The sequence below is a fragment of the Dermacentor andersoni genome, chromosome 10 (assembly GCF_023375885.2).
Source record: "Dermacentor andersoni chromosome 10, qqDerAnde1_hic_scaffold, whole genome shotgun sequence".
Taxonomy (NCBI): domain Eukaryota; kingdom Metazoa; phylum Arthropoda; class Arachnida; order Ixodida; family Ixodidae; genus Dermacentor; species Dermacentor andersoni.
The window spans coordinates 17,195,466-17,216,584 of NC_092823.1; the positions used below are offsets into that span (position 1 = coordinate 17,195,466).

Genomic DNA, 21,119 nt, shown 5'->3' on the forward strand with positions numbered 1-21,119 from the left:
GTAATTATGTAGTACTTTCCTACTCCCTTAACAACTGCACTTAACAACAATTCGTGCAACGGATTACAAGGTTATCAACGCCGTAACTTGCCTTCAGCATCTCCCTCACTCAAACTACTTTCATATAAAACCTTAATCCAAACTAAACTAGAATGTGCTTCTACTATTTATGACAACCGTCCGGTTAATATGATTAACACCATTGCATTGGTTCAGGACCGAGCTGCCATATTCATTCTTTCTTACTACTCCTATAATACAAGTGTGTCAGCCTTAAAATCCACGTTGTGTCTTCCCTCGTTCACCTCCCGCCGAAAAAGTGCTCGTGTCCTTTTATTTTTTAGGTTCTTTCATTCACAGTCCACAGGTAACCAAATCATCATTCCAGCCCATCGCTACTCCCGCCACACGCATCCTAATGCTGCGTATCTACCACGCGCCCATTCCACTACGTATCAACTTCTTTTTTTCTACACAGCTGGTGAATGGTATACCCTGCCTTCTGACATCGCCCTCATCACTGACTTTTCTCGTTTCAAAGCTGTCATCGAAGACCATACTTCAAATCAGACTGCCTAACATGACGCACCTTTTTTTTAATATGTGGCAACCCCTCGTGTAATGTCCCGTTTTGGGACCTTTGAGGTAAAATAAAAGAATTTTAACAATTGCGGAGGTGAAAATATTGAGCTACTTGCAAGAAATGTACGTCATCTCTTACTAGACTCGTGTATTTTGCAGGTGCCCATTTTCATGTGTTAAGTTGAGCAACCAGAAGTCGAAGCATTGCTTAAGCGGCGAAGGCGTAATCATACAGACTACCATGGAGTTCATCATTCTGAAAGCATACCGCGCCAGCCACAGGTTTGCTACCATATAAGAAACCCGCCGTGGTTGCTTAGTAGCTATGGTGTTGGGCTGCTGAGCACGAGGTCGCGGTATCGAATCCCGGCCACGGCGGCCGCATTTCGATGGGGGCGAAATGCGAAAGCACCCGTGTACTTAGATTTAGGTGCACGTTAAAGAGCCCCAGGTGGTCGAAATTTCCGGAGTGCTCCACTACGGTGTGCCTCATAATCAGAAAGTGGTTTTGGCACGTAAAATCTCCATAATTTAAATTACCATATAAGAAACTACATTACCTCTTTCACTAGTTTTGGTGAGGCATTTATTCGCCGTGCCGTAGTTTTGGAGACAGTAGTCAACGGTTTTTCCACGAGAAGGCCTAAAAACCTGCACGAAAGAGCTTCATCGAAGCTTTCGTTCGTTCAGACTCGCAGTCGTCTCAAGACGTTGCAGATGTTGCTGTCGCGAGGTGCATACTCGAGCTCGAGCTAAAACTCCGTGATTTTATTCGCCTTCGTCATTCTGAGTCTTCCAAAAATACATTGCAATTTCCCGCCTTGTGCAGTATTGTGCAAGAAAAAAAAATTGGCAGCGCATCCATGCTTGGGAGATGATTGGCACCGTCAATGCAATTATTATTATAACTCATGATGGATGTGTAATTGGTGATGATATTCTTCATGTTGTTCCGCAGAGAATCTATATACAAAGAATCTATTTACAAGGCAAGGCGCACAACGCTACAGGAATAGGGTTAGCGCAGACACACCAGATAGCCGCACCGTCGTCGTCTTCGTCCAAGCACCGACCACAGAATCGCCGCCTGTTACGTTACCCGCCGGCAGCTGGAGCACCGGCCCGGTGCAGTTAGGACTCGAATCGTCATTGGTAAGATTTAAGGTGCTAGACATGGACTATGTCGCTCGTGTTGCTTATGCTAACTTAAGGTTCAGTGGAGCGATCTCATGAGTGACTTTCCGCATCCGCAACTTTCCGTAAGGGCCAACATAACGCGAGACAAGTTCTTCGCAAATGCCAACGCGACTAGACGGCAACCACAGCAAGACGAGCGACCTCGGAGGGAATTTCACCTCCTGGTCTCGGCGGTCATAGAGACATTTTTGATTAACCTGTCAAACATAAAGCGCGCATGGGCAACCTAGCGGGTGATGTCAGCACGGGCAAGAGCATCATAAGCATAGGCGGTGGATGGGTCTGCGTGAGGATGGATTATGGTGTCCTTGGGAAATGGTGAGTCGTAGCCAAGTAGTAGATAAAAAGGTAAATAGCCAGTTGTGTCGCGACGGCAACCGTTGTAAGCGGAGGTCACAAAAGACAGGTTGATGTCCCAGTCTCGGTGGTCCTCAGACACGTAGTACATAACAAGCGTATCTGTGAGGGTATGGTTGAGGCGTTCAGTAAGGGCACTTGTCTGTGGGTGGTGAGCCGAGTAGGAACTAAAAGTGTCGGCGACTATTTTAAGCAGGAAGCAGCGGCCGCGATCCGTGATTGACTGACAAGGTCGCGCAGGATGACATCGGAAGGAAATAAATCGGCTACATCAGTAGCACAGCTGGTGGGAAGTCATCTCGCCGCAGAGTGGCGCGTTGCCTACTCAGTAGCGACTGCAACCCTCCTATTGCCCGTGGTTGACATGAGAAAAGGTTCTAGAAGATTGAAGCCCACCAGAGAAATGGTTCCTCAGGGATGTCAAGGGGCTGAAGGCTGTGAGCAGGCTGTAGGGTAGGAGACTTACGGCTCTGGAAGAGCTCACAAGCCGCAACGTACAGTCGCACAAAGCGGTAGAGACTAGGCAAACAGAAGCACCTACGGATTCGATTATACGTGCGCAATACGCCTAGGTGTCCGGTTGCACTTCGGCGTGAACTACGAATGTCCCGACCGCGGGCGGGTTTTATCTTGAAAGTGATCTACTTCGGGCGCAGAGGTGGGCCGACAGCTCGTAGCTTTGCGTGTGTTGTGTTCTCGCCGCTAAGTTTTCGTTGAAGCGATAGACAGCACGCAGGCCACTTCGCTCACTGAGGCTGCCACGCTCCGTCACTCCAGCGTTTTGACAGCGAGTGTCCGCCGTCACCGAGTGAGACGTGTTCATCTTTGCCTGTGCGCGCGTGACACCTTGCTTCTTTAGTAGCGAATGTTTACAAGTTTGTACGGCCTCTAAAACTAATTTTTCTTACGCCTTATAACTGTCCAATAATCCCCTATCGCAATCAATGTTGCGTCTTCTGGGCGAAACCGCTATATTTATTTATTTATTTATTTATTTATTTATTTATTTATTTATTTATTTATTTTTGCTGCTATACCTTTTTTGCCAACAATGGACCTGTCCGCGTATGGAGATTTCTCTCGCTATATGAGCCGTTCTCACGTGCTCCTTTTTTTTTTTCACTCGTAAATTGTCTTCATGTAGGCGTCTCCTGACTAGTTTGCATTTATGTGCATGCGCGCACAACACGGATCTCTCTAGGTTGGTTATGGACTTTACTCACAGCTTAACGTGCCATCGTTGCAACTTCGGCAAACCTGTTTTCCGAAACAAAGCTGTTCCTTGAGTAGCTGACTGTTCCATTACCCTAGCAGAGTGGTTTTTCTTCGTGGAATCATCGCGTATCTTTTCGAAACCTCACTTTTGATTTCAATGTATTTCAAGACAAGAACCGCCTGTCGACAAGTCTACGCAAAGACTTCTTCAAGCATACCGGATGCCGCTTCTGGATGAAAGCCGCTCGCTCAAATGGCAACACGTATTCACTTCAAAGGTGACTGAGAAGACTGGCGGAGGATATAAAGGACCGCTTCTGTATAACCGTAAGCCCCCCCCCCGAAATTAAAACGCATACGCGCGCCCCCCTCCCCGTCCACGCCACCACTTCTCACGCACATTCCTAAAGCGCCGCCAAATCAATGTTGAGACTTGACAGCTATTCAGCGGTCAAAATTTTGCTGCCTTTTTCATTCCTTTTGGATGGCTGTAGTTATCGGCGTCTCCTGGGATGTGAAGGCCAGTTTCCTCATCAATTCGGTGCCCGCGCGATTAACTCGAGATGCTTTCAGTTGTCACCATCTATTCAACAGTCACGCGCATCGTTCTTGCTTCGTTAGTTCAACCTTCTTCGTTTAGACTGATCCAGGGACCAGGGGACGGATTCACTTCGTGGTCAGCTGGCCTGTATGCACGTGGAACGAGTTGTGGTCAGAGAAAATGCTAATTGCGTTTAACTTTTCGTTTCATTATTTCCTCGAGTGACGGCTCTCCGCGACGCTGAAAGATCCTAGGAACCATATACCCATGATATGGGTTAGATAAGGTGGAAAATAAATAAATGCGAGATAGCGTCCATCATCAAACCCTGCATTAACCCTTAAACTCATGGGCAATAAGACTGTCACCTGTTAACTCGTCTGGTTTTTCCCTAATTGTACAACTCTTTTCGTGTGAAATAGCCCACTGGAAATAAGAGCCACAAGGATTTGAGAAATTAAGCGATCTACTAAAGGGGAGCCAAGGAAACAGCCAAACAGGAAGAAAAAACAAAAATTAACAAATTTAAGCATTGTTTATGGAAATATTTGTGGATCAACATCTCGTTATTTGAAGAGGAAGTAGAGAAAACGCCACACGAAGTGGAGGACAATTCCGTGTGTTCTGAATGACGCTTCCAGACTTATCATTCGAGCCGCCTAGCGTAGCCACTTCTCTGCTGTGCTTATGTGGGTGTTTTTCTAACCTTCCGAGGTGGGCGCAGTACGTGTAGAATAGCAGCTTCCTGCGCCATATGCGGCTGTACGCGACTGGCGCCTGCGCATCGTTACGTAACTTCCCAAATAACACTGCGTGTCGGTTGTGGCGCTTAACTTGTTAGAGCAGTAAACGAGGGATCAAAAAGAACTTTGATTGTTCCGCAAATATACATTTCTGTATAATTTTTCCACAGCTAATTGAAAAAACGCCACTATAGTCGGATACAACTTAAGTCTGCAATGAAGCCCCGCCCACGCCCTCATAACCGCCAGCCACTGTTCCTCCGCGAGGCTGCAAAAAATTCGTACTCCGAACTTTTTCTGTTACCCAAATAAGGCAGTAACTCCAAAAATAAAATGATTAGCACGTAATTTTATACCTTTTCCCTCGCCCATTATAGTGGAATCACGAATGCCTAATTCTTCATTGAAGTAAAATAACATGCTTCCTTCGCTACAACTATTTGTTGTGAAGTTTAACTTCAGTTAGCAGTGAAGTTTCATGAATAAAACAGGTTCAGCAGTGAAATGAACTTCACCACAGACTTTTGAGGAGTGGAATGCTCAGACTCCATACATTTCGTCCACGTCTGTTGCACACCTCAATGCTTCCGCCGATGAAAATACTCTTCAAGAACGGCAAACGCTCCGGAGGTATCAATTATGACGTCATTTTGAAAAGGCTGCATGGCGACGATCTTGTTTGCTTCTGTGAATGGCTGGTGGTGTAACACAACTCCGAGCGGTCCCTGTGCCTTTGTTGCCAAATGGTGTTTTCTTAAGTTCTATTCTACTAATCTTTATTTTACATTTTCGCTTCATTACTTGTTCTTGGCAGTGTTCTTCCTGTGCGAGTCCATTTGACGTGGTTCTTTGTTTTCCAATTAAAGGAGAGGTGTATCGTACAGGCGCACCTGTAAAATACAGCTAATTTCAACTCTCTTTTGTTGTTTTACGCGTTTTTATGGCGAATGATGTGCGTTATTCACATTTGTACTAGTAAAGGTACCCTCCCTCCCACCCTATTGCATAGAAAAGTTACCTTGGGTTGCCCCCCCCCCCGAAAAAAAAAATCCTGCGTACGTGCCTGCTGCAAGCATACCGGATGCCGCTTCTGGATGAAGGCCGCTGGCTCAACTGGCAACACGGATTCACTTCAAAGGTGACTGACGAGACTGGCCGAGGATATAAAGGGCCGCTTCCCGCCTTTCAGTTTGGGCATGACATCACACCGAGGATGATTTACTCACGCTTGTTGCTCTTGCAGACCACTATCGCCGAGGCGGTCTTTGGCGCCTTTCTCGAGTGGAGACAAGAACCGCCTGTCGACAAGTTCACGCAAATAACTATTCAAGCATACCGGATCCTCTTCTAGATGAAAGCCGCTGGCTCATCTGCCAACATGGATTCACTTCCAAAGCCACTGAGGAGACTGGCAGTGGATATAAAGAGCCGCTCTCCTACTTTCACTTTGGGCGCGACATCGCACCGAGGATGGCTTACTGACGCTTGTTGCTCTTGCAGACCACTATCGCCGAGACGGTCTTTGGCGCCTTTGTCGAGCGGAGACAAGAACTTCCTGTCGACAAATTTACGAAAAGAATTTTTTGAGCATACCGGATGCCGCTTCTGGACGAAAGCCGCTGGCTCAACTGGCAACACGGATTCACTTCAAAGGTGACTGAGGAGACTGGCGGAGGATACAAAGGGCCGCTTCCCGCCTTTCAGTTTGGGCGCGACATCGCACCGGGGATGGCTTACTGACGCTTGTTGCTCTTGCAGACCGCTATCGCTAGTGCGGTCTTTGCTGCCTTTGTCGAGTGGAGACAAGAACCGCCTGCCGACAAGTTTACGAAAAGAATTCTTCAAGCATACTGGATGCCGCTTTTGAATGAAAGCCGCTGCCTCATAATGGCAACACGGATGCACTTCAAAAGCGACTGAGGAGAATGGTAGAGGATATAAAGGGCCGCTTCTCGCCTTTCAGTTTGGGCATGGCATCACACCGAGTGTGGCTTACTCACGCTTGTAGCTTTTGCAGGTCAGTTATTAGAACCGTGAAACTTGTCGTAAGGAAGGAAGGAAGGAAGGAAGGAAGGAAAAAGTGGAGAAGGAAAGGCAGGGAGGTTAACCAGTTTAGCGTAACCGGCTTGCTACCCTACACATGGGAGAAGGATGGGGGCGATGAAAGATGGGGAAGGGGGAGAGAGAGAGAGCACATAGCACAGCACACAAACATCGTCCGGTAGAGTCCATCAATCTGGCATGGTACGTGATAACACTGTCAGAGCCGCTTGTCCAATCCCGTCTCTTTCAAAAACTGAAGTAGTAAGAGGAGTGATTGCTGTTTGCTAGTGGTGTCGTGCCCAGCATAGCTGACTGATTTGCTGTACAGACGAAAAACGTTTCGTCTGGCATGTGTTGCCTTTTATTTTGATCGTTTACTTTGGTTTCTGGTCACCTGGAATCCAATCCAGATTCCATAAACAATGTCGAAGCCGATGTGGTTGCCCAGGCCCTGAGCACCAAACACAAGCTTGAAACTGACCTTGCTGCTCTTTTTGCAAAGTTAAAAAGCAGTGCTGAAAAGCAGGCTGCTGCATATAATAAAATTAAGCAACTAAACGCTGGAGTGGTGACATTAGCAAGTCGTACAGCATCACCGGTCAGTGTGAAAACCAGGACTGATGCTTACAGCGTCGTGTCGAAACAAATTACGAATGTTACGTGCAAATGTAACGACACGGAAAGCAGATTGCGGCGTTCGAATCTCATTTTTCTCGGCCTAGACGATGATCGCAAAAGGCATTGGGCGTCGACCGAGTAGTTTAGCTTAGCGACGGCGCCCTCGCACAGTGATGAGTTTATTTCGCGCGCTTGGATTATTCGCCTCTTTACTTGGTTAGTGACCGCGATCTGCTAGAAGTGTTAGATAGTGCTGATTTATGTGTCTAGTTTATCTTTCCTTCCCAGTCGTCTAACGCGCTGCATCGTGAAATCATGAAATACAAAGCCAACTAAATTACACGCTATCAGCAATACCTCGGTTTTGCCGAGGCAGTTAATCTAGACAGTCTTCATAAAACAGCGCTCAGAAGGAAGACGAAAATGACACATACGACAGGACGACCGCTCGCTCTTCGTCTCTCAGTGCACTATAGATGATGAAGCAACGCTCTTTTTTGTGAACTCGGTGTTAAAACGCTCATTAGGCAGAAAATAACGAAAGGAAGATAACAGAGCCGGGTTCATATGACACGTGCATTCATCTATAGATCCGCGGGACCAGGAAATAGCATTGCTTAGACCAGGAAGGAGCAGTTATTGTGAAGCAGCATGCGTGTATCACTTTTTCCACTTCTTGTATGTTTTTTGTTTATTACCTACTTTTCGTGTACATTCACTATATATTGTCTGAATGTGCATAAAACAGTCGTTGGTTTGCCCACCGTGATGTGTGTACGATCGTGTTTTTTCGTTTGTGCCTTGTCAAATCAATGGGCCTCAACTACCCATTGACGATTAAGGGCCAGGTAGCTTCAGGCAATATTTCACTCGATCTGTTCCTGCCAGACAGCATTTTATTTCTAGAGTAGCGGCGCGACTATCTCCTGCTTTGATGACGACACCATCTGCACACTTTACCTGGACTTTAGGCTTTATTTCAATCGCTCTTCGCACCAGGAAGGGGGGGGGGGGGGGGCTGTAGAGGCGCGACTATCGCCTCCAAAGCAGGCAAAGAAGATGGGGTCGCGTGTTGGGAGCGCGTTAGAATAGAAGAGGCTAGTGCGCTCGAGCCGAGCGACCGCGGTGTCAGCCGAGATGAAATTGGTGACCGGGTCGACCGAACCCAGCCTCGCCACACTGGCGTTTCCTATGATTATGGCACACATAATACATAACTTGCTATTTGATTCCAAGCGACGATCTTTGCATACCGAGGAGCATACTGCTAGCTTCTAAACGACCTTCGCTCAATACCTAACCGTAAGCCACTCACAATGTAACAAGGAATATAGGTGGGCGACTTTGTTAGGATCCATCGTACGTTTTCTAACAACGCCAAATGCTGTACGGACAAAAGGAAGAAAAACAAGACAACACGGCGCTGACATACAACTGATGTTTGCATGATGCATGTCTCTAGCTAAATAAATGTACGATACTTAGGTCGTAACAAATTGCCCATGTTAAAAGAACTAAATACTACGGCTCACACTTTACCCAAGCAGGTTCCTTTCTGCTCCTGGCTTAAATTAGTGCACATAACTCATTAATTTTATGGTAGAGAGAAAAAAAAAACAATATTTTGACTTCTAATATGTTTTGCTTGCGTTCGCAGACGTAACCCCGACTCGGCAGTTTTCGGCAAGTGAAAATAAAGGCAGCCATTTTGAAGCGCTTATTAGAAGCGATTGAATCGTTGAAGTCGTCATGTCGAACTAATTGTGTAAATGGAACTGGCGCGGTAATGTAACTTCGTACTTTCTCGAATCCTATCAAAACTACCATACCTGCAAATCGGCAGCTCAGGTGCAACTCATTACTTACGTCTTGCGTGTACTTCTTTACGAGTTCCACTTTTTCGTAAAACTTCCGGCCTTCCTTCGTTCGCTTGTAGATAAAATCGGGCCAGTGGTGTGCCGTGATCAGTCTCGTCATGATTGCGGCAGCCATTCTGGAAATACCGTGCACGTGTACATCAGGTAATGCCGTTTCAAAGCGCTTTAAATGGGAAAACGTTGGTAGGGCTGGCAATTTGCTGGACCCCTACTTACTCATTCAGGGCAAGAGAGAGAGAGAGAGAGAAAACAAGGGTAGGAAAGGCAGGGAGGTCAACCAGAACAGCATCCGGTTTGCTACCCTACACTGGGGGTGGGGGAAAGGGGAATAGAAAGAGGAAGAAAGGGAGAGAGGAAGCACTGAGTACGTGTGGGAGCGACACCATACACAAGGACACTATAAACGGTCTGTTAAGCCCGTGCACTTCAAGTACCGCACTAGTGCACGAATCGCTTTTCGAGCTAGTGACGGGTGTGACCACGGTCCGAGTATCTTTGACTCGGTGAAACATCTCGAGTCCAGTCTGCGTAAAGTTGCCCGCAGAGAGAGGCGTTGGACATCGTAGCGAGGGCAGGTACACAATAGGTGCTCGATGGTCTCCTCGCACCCACAGGAGTCGCACATCGGGCTCTCGGCCATTCCCATACGGTAGGAGTATGCGTTCGTGAACGCCACTCCCAGCCACAAGCGACACAACAAGGTTGCTTCACCGCGGGGAAGGCTAGATGGCAGTTGTAGCCGTAGCGTGGGGTCCAGTTTACGTAATCTGCAATTTAGGCCACTTGAAATCCAGAGATCTTGGGACTTCTTACGCGCAAGTTGGCGAAGTTCTCTGGCAGCGTCCGACCTCGCCAAAGGTGTTGGACGCGTCTTGGTATCTTCGTGGGCACACCGGGCAGCCTTGTCAGCTAGGTTGTTGCCGACGATGCCACAGTGAGCAGGAATCCACTGAAATATAATGTGGTGTCCACTTTCCAGAGCATGGTGGTGCAGTTCCCTGATTTCAGATGTCATTTGCTCGTAAGTTCTGGGACGTAATGCGGACTTGATGCTGTGAAGGGCTGCCTTTGAGTCACAAAATACGACCCATTTCTCTGTAGGCTCTTCGGTGATGTACATCATAGCGGCATGGAGAGCTGCAAGTTCTGCCGATGTAGATGTAGTCGTGTGCGACAATTTGAATTTAACTGTAACGTTCTTGGCTGGAACAACGAATGCGGCAGTTGAGCTGGTAGGTGAGGTGGAACCATCGGTATATATATGTATGCGGTCATGATACGTCTGGTGCAGTAATATGAGTGTAAGTTGCTTCAGAGCCGGCGATGGATGATTGGACTTTTTTGTAATTCCAGGAATAGCAAAATTCACTTGAGGCTGTCGCAGGCACCACAGGGGAGAGGAAGGCTTCGCCGCCGGTGTAAATGATGCCGGTATGTACTCCTGATGAGCGCTAATAACTCGTGAAAAGGTCGCTTGAGGTCTCTCGGCTGGTAGGGAGGCCAAATGATGGTCGGGGATCCTTGACAGATGGCGAATGTGCGCTCTGAGAGAGTCGACAGCTACATGTGTCTGGATTGTATGGTCTCCTGCGATGGCGATTGTCGCTGCTGTTGAGGTGCACCTAGGCAGCCCTAAACACGTGCGTAGGGCTTGACCTTGTATGCTCTCCAAGGCGCGAAAGTTCGTCTTGCATGCATTTGACAATACTGGTAGGCTGTAACGAAGGAGTCCGAGAAACAAAACCCTGTACAGCTGCAACATAGAATGGACTGGTGTACCCCAGTTTTTCCCGCATAGAAATCGGAAGACCTGAGCAATGGCGACTAGCTTCTTCTTCAGATAGACGCAGTGAGGGCTCCATGAGAGGTTGCGGTCAATGATGACGCCCAGAAAGCGATGCGTCTTAACATAGAGTACAGCTTGACCATTGATCGTAACAGGATACGATGACATTTGTTTCCGCGTAAAACCAAGTAATGCGCACTTTTCAGTAGATACACTGAGGCCTTGCTCTCGGAGATAAGAAGCCGTCATGGTTGCCGCCCGCTGAAGCCTGGCTCTTATCTGAGGGCGAGTCACCGCAGAGGCCCAGATGCAAATGTCGTCGGCGTATATTGAGACATGTACTGTCTGCGGTAGGTAATCCGCTAGTCCTACCAGGACGAGGTTGAACAAAATAGGGCTCAACACTCCACCCTGCGGCACACCACGGCAGATGGAATGGTCTGAAGTTGGGCCGTCTTCGGTCTGTAAGAAAAAACGCCTCTCAGTCAAATAGTCCCGAATCCATTGATACATCCGGCCACCAACTCCAACAGCCTCAAGTGAGTTTAGTATGGCCTCGTGGGCGACGTTGTCGTATGCTCCTTTTATATCCAGAAAAAGTGCCGCAGATAGGCGCTTGAGGCTTTTTTGATTTTGGACCCATGTTACGATGTCTATGACGTTGTCGATGGACGTGCGACCTCGACGAAAACCTGTCATGGCGTCCGGATAGATGTTGAATCGTTCCAGGTACCATTCCAATCGAGCAAGAATCATTCTTTCCATCACTTTGCCGACGCAGCTCGAAAGCGCAATCGGACGATATGATGAGATCTCAAGCGGAGACTTTCCAGGTTTCAGAATGGGGATCAAGCGGCTCAATTTCCATTGTTTAGGAACGGCGCCGTTCTGCCAAGATTCATTGTAGTAGTTGAGCAGCTCATCACGTGCGTCATGTCCAAGGTGGCATAGGGCAGCATACGTGATGCCATCAGGTCCTGGTGACGAAGAACGCCGGCAGGTCGCCAACGCAGCATCGAGTTCTTCGAGTGAAAATAGCACGTTCATTTCTGGTACACGTGCCTCGGGGATGTCATTCAATGCTACGTCAGTAATGATGGCCACGGACCCAGCAACCCGTGCACAGAACTCTTCAGCCACTTGAAGTTCCGAGCGGAGTTGGTAGAGGGCCAGAGCAGCGAAGGGCTTCCTTTGATGCGGAGATGAGCGAAGACCCCTAACCGTTCTCCATATGTGCGAGAGCGACTTGCGGGGATCAAGCGACTGACAGAATGCTTTCCATCTCTTATCTTCCAATTTATCCATGCGACGCTGGACTTTCTTTTGTATGCGTCGTGAAGCCCTCAGATCCAAGACGGACTTCGTGCGCCGATACCTCCTCTCCGCTTGTCGGCGTGCTGCACGCAGCCTCTCCAGTTCCATGTCCAAGTCTGTTCGCCTTGTTGACCTTGGAAGCGAGCAGATGGATGTTTTCAATGCTTCTGCGATTGCTTCTTCGATAGTGTGTGAGAGGCCTTCCTGACATGTGTCATCCATATCCTTCTGAAATTTTGACCAATCAACTGTACGCAAGGCAGTAGAGGAGCGTTGCTCAACTCCTCTAATCTTTATGTATGTTGGAATATGGTCGCTTCCATGTGTTTCTATGTCTGTAAACCATTGGACGCTCGAGGCAAAGCGCCTTGACACCAAAGTTAAATCCAAGCAGCTACTGTAGGTCGTGCCTCGCAGAAATGTAGGGCTGCCGTCATTCACGCAGCACAAATCATGGTCGGCAGCAAAGGAGGCAAGGCTCCTGCCTTTGGAGTCAATTTTAGTGCTTCCCCATAGCTGGTGATGCGCGTTGAAATCACCTGTGATAACCCAGGGGCCATTGTTCATTTGTAATATTTTCTTTAGTCGTTCACCGTCAAAGTGACCCGCTGGGGATATGTAGGCTCCAATTAGTGTAAATGACACATTCTTCTTTTGGACATTTACGCAGACATATTGGTTGTCGTCATGAGGCTCTATCGCATTAGCGACATATGTTAAGTCCGTGCGGATGTAGATTATCACTTTCGTGCTCGCGCCGCATGTGGACGAGACGAAAGATTCATAACCGGACAGTCTGAGTGGAGTTGATGTATTTGGTTCGCAAATGACCAGTATGGGGAAGCGATGTGTGAAAATGAATTGGCGAAAGTCTGATATACGGGTCCTTAGACCCCTGGCATTCCATTGAAAGATCGACGCACTTTTAAGTTCAGTGCGGAAGGGGACTATTGATCGAGCCATGATGCTTAAACGATGCTAGCAAGCACTGGATTTAGTGCATCCAGTATTTGCAGAGCGCTTCGAGCTGCTGGTGTTTGCAGCTTGTTCAGTATAATGCGCATTGTATTAATTAGCGATTGCAGCATATCAGCCACCTGCCTGTCGTGGTCGCACAAATCGCCGACAGTAGACGTCGGGGGTTGTCCAGCGAAAGCTTGCTGTGTGTCTGTTGGTGAATGTTGTCGTTTCGGTAGAGCCGGCCAAGATTCGGCAGACGTGGTCTTCTCAGTGGACTTGCTCTTCGCGGTACTGTCCACTTTGTCTGGCCTGGGCGGTGGAGGAGGAGGTGGTGTTGTAGGAAGAGGCATGCGCATTCCTTGAGGAGCCTTCCTTGAGGAGCGCCGGCGACGTGAACGTCGCTTCCTGATTTTTTCGGCGGCTTCGCGATGAGATGAATGATCTCTCGCCATCTCTTTCAAGATGGCCATTTCCTTCTTAATATGTGGGCATTTCTTCGATGAAGCTTCATGTGATCCTCCGCAGTTGGAACACTTCACTACAGTCGCGCCACATTTATCTGCAGCGTGGGGCTCTCCGCAGCGGGGGCATGCTGCCTGATTTTCGCAGACGCTGCTCACGTGTCCCAGTTTCATGCATTTGCGGCACTGAAGAGGTTTCGCAATGAAAGGCCGCACTGCATGTCTGAAGTGTCCCACCTTAACATGCGAGGGTATATATTTACCCTTGAATGCTATTTTCACGCAGCGTGAACTGCCTAGCCGCTTAACATCAACGATGACCTCATCATTGGCTGGCTTGATAAGAATCGGCAAGTCGTTATTAAGGATAGCAACGTCTACGTCGTAGATAACACCGGTGACTACGTCAGATCCCAGAGGGATGTAAGAGCGCACCTGAATGCCATCGAGGTCCGTTACGCTGCGTAGAGTGGTCAAAGCAGCCGCATGCTGGACATCAACCGCCAGAAGATTTTTTCGGGTGTTCATTCGAATGTCCGATATTTCGTTTGGCACCAGGGCTTCCAGTGACATCGACACAGATTGCCTGTTAAGTAGCCTCATGTTGACGTTGGGAAGCAGGGGCACAAATATGATGGTATTGGCGTCCGGCCTCTGCGGCTGTCTCACTGTTTGCGTGCTTGACGATGAGGACGTCCTGGTGTTCCTTCTCTTCGCTCTGCGGCTCTGCACAAGCTGGAAGTCGTCATCGGAAGTGTCCTCACTGCTGAGAGAGTAGACATGGGTGTCCTCGCTGTCGGTGTCGCTCTGCTGACCGATCCGCTTCCTGGAGGCGGCCGCCGCTGACGCCGCCATCGCCGGCCGACGTGCGGGGTCGTCCACTTCCATTACGACCGAGCAGGGAGCGAAGACCAGCGGATGAACTTAGGTTTTCACAGAAATAAGGCGGAGCTAGAAAGAACAGCGCTGTATCAAAAGACACTTCGTCGTCTTCTCCCATTCAGGGCAAGACTATGGGAAAACCACTTGGGACAACGGTAAGTCACCGAGCACTATTTCTAATATTTTTACATTTTTGCACAAGAAGTCTCGCAAACATACGTGACAAGGTGAACAACAGAATGGGGCCAGGATGCCATCAACAGATGTCAAGTCAGAACGGGTTTCATATTCGTCGAATATAGTACTGCGCGGATTATTCCCGCGCTAAAAGATTAGGCACGCTTTCACTAATCTGCATTTGGTTCACGCGCCGTCCTGGCATTAATTAATTGCCCTTAATTTGTTTTTCCCTCCACGTGCAGTGCGATAAATCCAGCAAATTTGTTTTTATTACCAGTGTTTTACTTAGCTCTTTATAGATAGCCTACTCACTCGTCATTCACTTTCAAGAATTCGGTTTTTTCGACGTCCTCTTCATCAAGCTTTACACCCATGGCAGTTTCTGTAGTGGCAAAGGTAAAGGCAAACACAAAATGACAGCATGAGTAGAAGTGGTCATCGTTCTGAGCTTATGAATGCAATTTCCACGTACGTCCAGCGTCAAATCGCTTTCCACTAGGCCTCTAGTTCGTAGAAATTTTGGGTACTTTTGGTGTTGGTTTGCCGGAAGAAAGGCATAATGAAAAAATTGCAGGCTCTCCCGTAATCGCATTCTCGAGTAGATGTAAGCATGAAATGGTAAACGGCAAAGCAGATCTACTAGCCACAAACCTCAATTGTGTGCAGTGCATGTTCGAAACGACACACCGCACCGCACCACACTGAACCTCGTCATACTGTGCACTGGTCCATAATTTGAGGCAAAGCGCAAAATGAACACGAGGACAAGAGAAGGCAACGAAGGCGATACTAACAACTGAATTTTTATTGCACATGGTTACCACATATATACCATCGTACAAACTGGAAGAAAAGAAACCACTGTCACTCACAGATTTTTTTTCCGGCAAAATCATTCACCATAGGCCGCTAACGAGATAGGAACATGATTTCTTTTTTTGACAGCGACAAAGATCGGCAACTTACACAGTTGCCGTTTCTGATCATTTAGAGCTCCACGATGATCGCACTAGTGACTTGATCTGGGTTCCCAGATATCACTTGTGAGCTGTCAAACAAGGGTATGCAGCGACAAGCGAGCAGTGTGCTGTTAGATGACTGGTCTTTGCCAGATTATCAACATTGTTCGAATGTGCTCGTAAGCGATCATTGACGCATGTTCCCGTCTGACCAATGTATGTCCCGCAGTCTAAAGAAATACGGTACACCACACCTTCCATGCACGAAACAAACGCTTCTCGATGTTTTTTATTGAAATCACGGCGCCTCTTGTAGTATTTTTAACTTTCCGGCACAAACCAGACGATCTCAAAGGGGCTGAAAAGACGACGTCTAAGTCAACACGATTCCCAATTTTGTTCATGTTATGGCTAGCATGGTGCAAGTACGGCATGACAACCACTTTTCTGCTTCTTCTCGGTCGGGCAGTGGAATCCAGGTGATCACGTTTTCTTAGCACACTGCCAGCGACTGTTGTCAGCATTTGCAAGGGGTAGCCAGCTGCGCTTAGGCGCGAAACTTGGGTTTCAAAGCTTCTGTGCACCAGGTGATGACAGGATTTTAGCAGGGCGTTTTTAAAACAAAGATTAATGATGTCCCACTTAACTAGTTCGGCATGCGGTGATGAAAACGGTAGAATGGCTTTCTTCCCTCGGGGCTCATAGCACCAACACGCATGACTGTATGAAAAAACAAACGCAAGATCTAAAAACCTAATCGAACTATTAGTAGGCTCTTCACATGACAAAATAAGAGGTGGGAGGCACTCGTGAAAAACTGGACAAACAGCAAACTTGGTAGAAGCCAAGCATTCATTGTCACATTGTAAAAATACTAGATAATCTTAGACAGACCTAAACACTTTTGCAACCGCTCATTCTGTCAGACTAGTGCAGGAAATCCTATCGTAATTAGCGACATATAGGTCGCTTAACAGAGGCGCGAGGCCGGATCCAATGCATACGCCTTCTCTCTGTAAATTGTCGACTCACCCAAAGCAGGGAACGTCGAAGGCAAGTAAAACTTTAAAAGTTCTAAAATGTGGTTAGCGGTTAGACCGACTTCATTCTGGAAGCCCACTATGCCATGGTTGTCGTAAGTAGTTAAAGCTCCCGCATGAAGTACTTACGCTGTTTGATGAATTCATATCTTCATTTGGTCACGGAAGAAGGGTGTTCAACGTCTTGAAGTCATAGCTACTGCGGCAAGCCCGTGTTTACAAGGCAGCCCTCTCCATTCGAGCGTAACATGCCGTGGGACAGAAGCGAGCCCGTTTGAAATGAGTGGAATGCTCCCGAATCCTGGAAAGCACGACCGAAAGGCTGTGGCAGCAAACTTTGGAGCAGCTTCGGCCTGTCTGCCGAAGAAGCCACCAGTTACCCGGAACTTCGTCCACACAGTCGGGAACAACCACCTTCCGGAGAACGTGAGCAAGGTTCTCAACCAAGGACTGAAATTCGCTATTCACCCAAAGAGATCGGTGCCAGAGCTTCTTACCTGGTGCACCTGCTACACAGAAGCTTCTAAAAACAAGTTTCGCGCCTAAGCGCAGCTGGCTACCCCTTGCAAATGCTGACAGCTGACAACACTGCTGACAATGCTGACAACACTCACATGAACGTCTCTGCCTTCCCTCTAGACATTAAAGATTTGTTTTACTCATTACGTCGCAACGAGCTACTTCAATGCGTTCAAGACACCATTGACAACCACGGCATTGTGTGCTTCCAGAATGAAGTCGGTCTAACCATAACCAGTTTTTCGAACTTTTAAAGTTTTACTTGTCTTTGACGTTCGCTGCTTGGGGTGGCTCAACGTTTTTACAGAGAGAAGGCGTATGCATTGAATCCTGCCTCGCCACCTCTGTTAAGCTACCTATTACTCGCTCATTGCGATAGGATTCTGTGCATTAGTCTGAAAGGATCAGAGGTTGCAAAAGTTTTTAGGTATGCCGATGACTATGTAGTATTTTTTAAATGTGACAATGAATGCTTGGCTTCTTCCACGCCTTCTGTTTGTGCAGTTTTTCGCTAGTGCCTTCCACCTCTTATTTTGTCATGTTAAGAGCCTGCTAATGGTTCATTTAGGTTTTTAGATCTTGCGCTTGTTTTTTCAAACAGTCATGCGCGTTGGTGGTATGAGCGCCGAGGGAAGAAAGCCATTCTGCATTTTTCATCCCCGCATTCCAAACTAATTAAGCGGAGCATCATTAATCTGTGTTTTAAAAACGCGCTTCTAAAATCCTGTCATCAGCTGGTGCACAGCTTTGAAACCCTGGTTTCGCGCCTAAGCGCAGCTGGCTACCCCTTGCAAATGCTGACAGCAGTGGCTGGCAGCATGTTCAAAAAACGTTCTCACCCAGGATTCCACTGCCCAACCAAGCAGAAGCAGAGAAGTGGTTGTCATGCCGTACTTGCACCAAGCTAGCCATAATATGAAGAAAATCGGAAATCGTATTGACGTAGACGTCGTTTTTTCAGCTCCTTTGAAATTGTCTGGTTTGTGCGAGAAAATTAACAATACTACAAGGAGGCGCCCTGACTCCAATAAGAAATACCGATAAGCGTTTGTTTCGAGCATGGAAGGAGTGGTGTACCGCATCTCTTTAGACTGCGGGAAGGAATACATTGGTCAGACGGGAAGGTGCGTCAAGGATCGCTTACGAGCACATTCGTACAATGTCGATAATCCGGTAAACACCAGTCATCTAGCCGCACACTGCTCGCGTTGTGGCCGCACACCATTGTTTGACTAATCGCATGTGGCATCGAGGAACCGAGATCACGTCACTAGGGAGATCACCGAGGCATTCGAAATCATCGGAAACAATAAATGTGTAAGTTGCCCGTCTATGTCGCTGTCAGACCAAGAAATAATGTTCCTGTCGCGGTAGCGGCCTATGGTGAATTCTTTTGCCAGAAAGAAATCTGCATGCAACAGTGGCTTTCTTTTCTTCCCGTTTAACTTTGGTATATGTTTTTATATATATGTGGTCCGTTATATGTAGCCCGTTTTTGTAATCGCTGGGTAGGATCAAGGTAAATGTTGTATGTCAAACACCATTTCTACACAGTATGTTAAATGAATGTTATTAAGGGCAAAATAAAGGGTACGCAGTGTGTGTGTTAAAACAATCGCGGGCATGTAATAAGGCATAACAACCAGAAGCCAACTTCGGACAGACGGCGCTGATCTGATTTTTCCAGTGAAAATGTTCATCTAGAATGACACCAAGATAAATGAGTGTGTTCGTTCGAGTGAGTGGTCATTAATGAAAATGTTGATTTGGAAGCTGTCAATGACTTTCGTTCGTGAGCTTAATACTATAGATTTGGTTTTGCTTGAATTAATCGTTAGCTTGTTGGTGAAAAACCAGCTTGAAATTTGTTTCAATTCAGCGTTTGTCTGTGCTTCTAGATCCTCATGGTTGTCAGCTGCAACTACGATCGCTGTGTCATCTGCATATCCTAATCTATCTATCTATACGTCAATCTGCGGGATCGGCCCACGTATGGGGAGTGCTTAACGCCCGATTCAGCCCCGCCGCGGGTCGGCCCCGTATTGCAATATCTTCGGGATTGGCTCACGTGTGGGGAATGCTTAACGCTTGCTTCATCTCCGCCGCGGGTCGACCAGGTATTGCACTATCTTCGGGATTGGCCCACGTGTTGGGAGTGCTTGACGCCTGCTTCACCCCCGTCGCGGGTCGGCCCGGCATTGCAATAACTTCGGGATCGGCCCACGAATGGGGAGTGCTTAACGCCTGCTTCACCTCAGCCGCGGGTTGGATTGGAATCGCAACTTCTTCGGCATCGGACCAGGTATGGGGAGTACTTAACGCCTGCTTCAACGTCGCGGGTTGGGCCGCTATTGCACTACCTTCGGATAGGCCTACGTATGAGGAGTGCTTAACGCCTGCTTCACCCCCGCCGCCGGTTGACCCGGCATTGCACTATCTTCGGGATTGGTCCACGTGTGGTGAGTGCTTAATGCTTGCTTTACCTCCGCCGCGAGTCGACTCGGCATTGCACTATCTGCGGGATTGGCCCGCGACTGGGGTTTTTTGCTTACCACGCCAACGACACGAAAATTTACTTGGACGGTATAGGTATAGAACTTCGCTGTAATACTACACCACACATTGTCTGGAATCCAGAACGGAAGATCGATATGCTGCAGTAGCAGGGGTCCAAGCGCAGCAGCTGGCAATTCGTGTGTCTAGGTATTCACAATCGCGCTGAAGTTTGCTTGCAAAAGAAAACACCTGAAAGCAACAAAGGAAGTTAGACGGATCTGGACACCAGTCCCCAACCTGTGCGAAGAGCAGTATCTCAGTCGCCAGCACGAGGCCTTTCGAAGCACAGCCCAAAGTAAACTTCGATCAAAAGTGATGGCCCTTCATCGGCTCCAGTGACTCAGAAAACTAAAAGAAGCGATGGTTCTTTAGGCGGGTACAATTGGTTACCGTCCACTCCATGACAGTGCGTAATAATTACGAAAGGTGGCGTGATACGAGCTATATAAAAAAAATTCTGCAGAAGCCATCTCACCAGGACTGACGACTTTAATGCAATGAGCATAAAAGCAGTGTAGCTTCAAACCATATTGCTGAAGACACCTTTATTTGCAATCCGTGGATGGGGAAGTAGTCTAAGGATGTTCATCGCTATAAAACAGGCACGTGCCACGGTGCCACCACAGCCGACAGTGTGCACCTTCAGAGGCCACGGAAAAGTTTCACTAAACGCGGCCTTTAAACCACATCCAAGTTTGCCCTACTAGTCGCCACAGACCGCAGCGTCTAAACTTATAGGTGCTACGGAAAAATGCTACACCATAGGAATCTACAAATCGCTACCCCGCCACGAATATTCGTGTCGCATCAAAGAAGAAAAAAAAATGCAGATACCACGCAACATGGGAATCGATGTAAGCGATGCTTTGTCTGCTGTTTGCGTTCGGTGACGTTATTTGGCGGTGATATCTCGACAGCATGCGACAATCTTGACGTGATGTGAAATGTTAGCTTGCCTGCTCCGCTCGACGCTTTATGCGAGCCTTAGTGTCCTCAGCAGTAAGTGCACGCTTCGGCGCCATTCTGAGTTGTAGCGTTGTAGCTCACGAAACAGCCTCCCCTCTATTCACTCGCTAACATTCCTCCCCTGCTGTCGCAGCTGTTGCGGGTGGGCACGGAGACAAGCGTGGCAGCTCCTGCACTGCATTCGAGGGGGGTCATGCCCAGTTACGGCGTCCAAAGGGAACATGCAACGCGGCGTAAATGTTTACACGAGCTTCTCGGGTCGTCTTTTCTTTGTGACACACTCCTCCGATGTACTAGCGCGTTAAGAGCCCCGTGTCGCGGAA

At 47.9% G+C, this 21,119-nt stretch overlaps 1 protein-coding gene across 1 annotated transcript in view; it reads right to left on the reverse strand.

Annotated features, from left to right (window-relative positions):
- Positions 1-21,119, reverse strand: part of LOC126519320 (cytochrome P450 4V2-like) — a 138,127-nt gene that overhangs the window by 44,450 nt on the left and 72,558 nt on the right. The window contains exons 5-6 of the mRNA XM_050168951.3: positions 15,069-15,138; positions 9,163-9,289 (exon numbers count right to left, since the gene is read on the reverse strand). Of these exons, the coding sequence (XP_050024908.1) occupies positions 9,163-9,289; positions 15,069-15,138 (197 nt within the window). The remainder of the gene's footprint in view (positions 1-9,162; positions 9,290-15,068; positions 15,139-21,119) is intronic.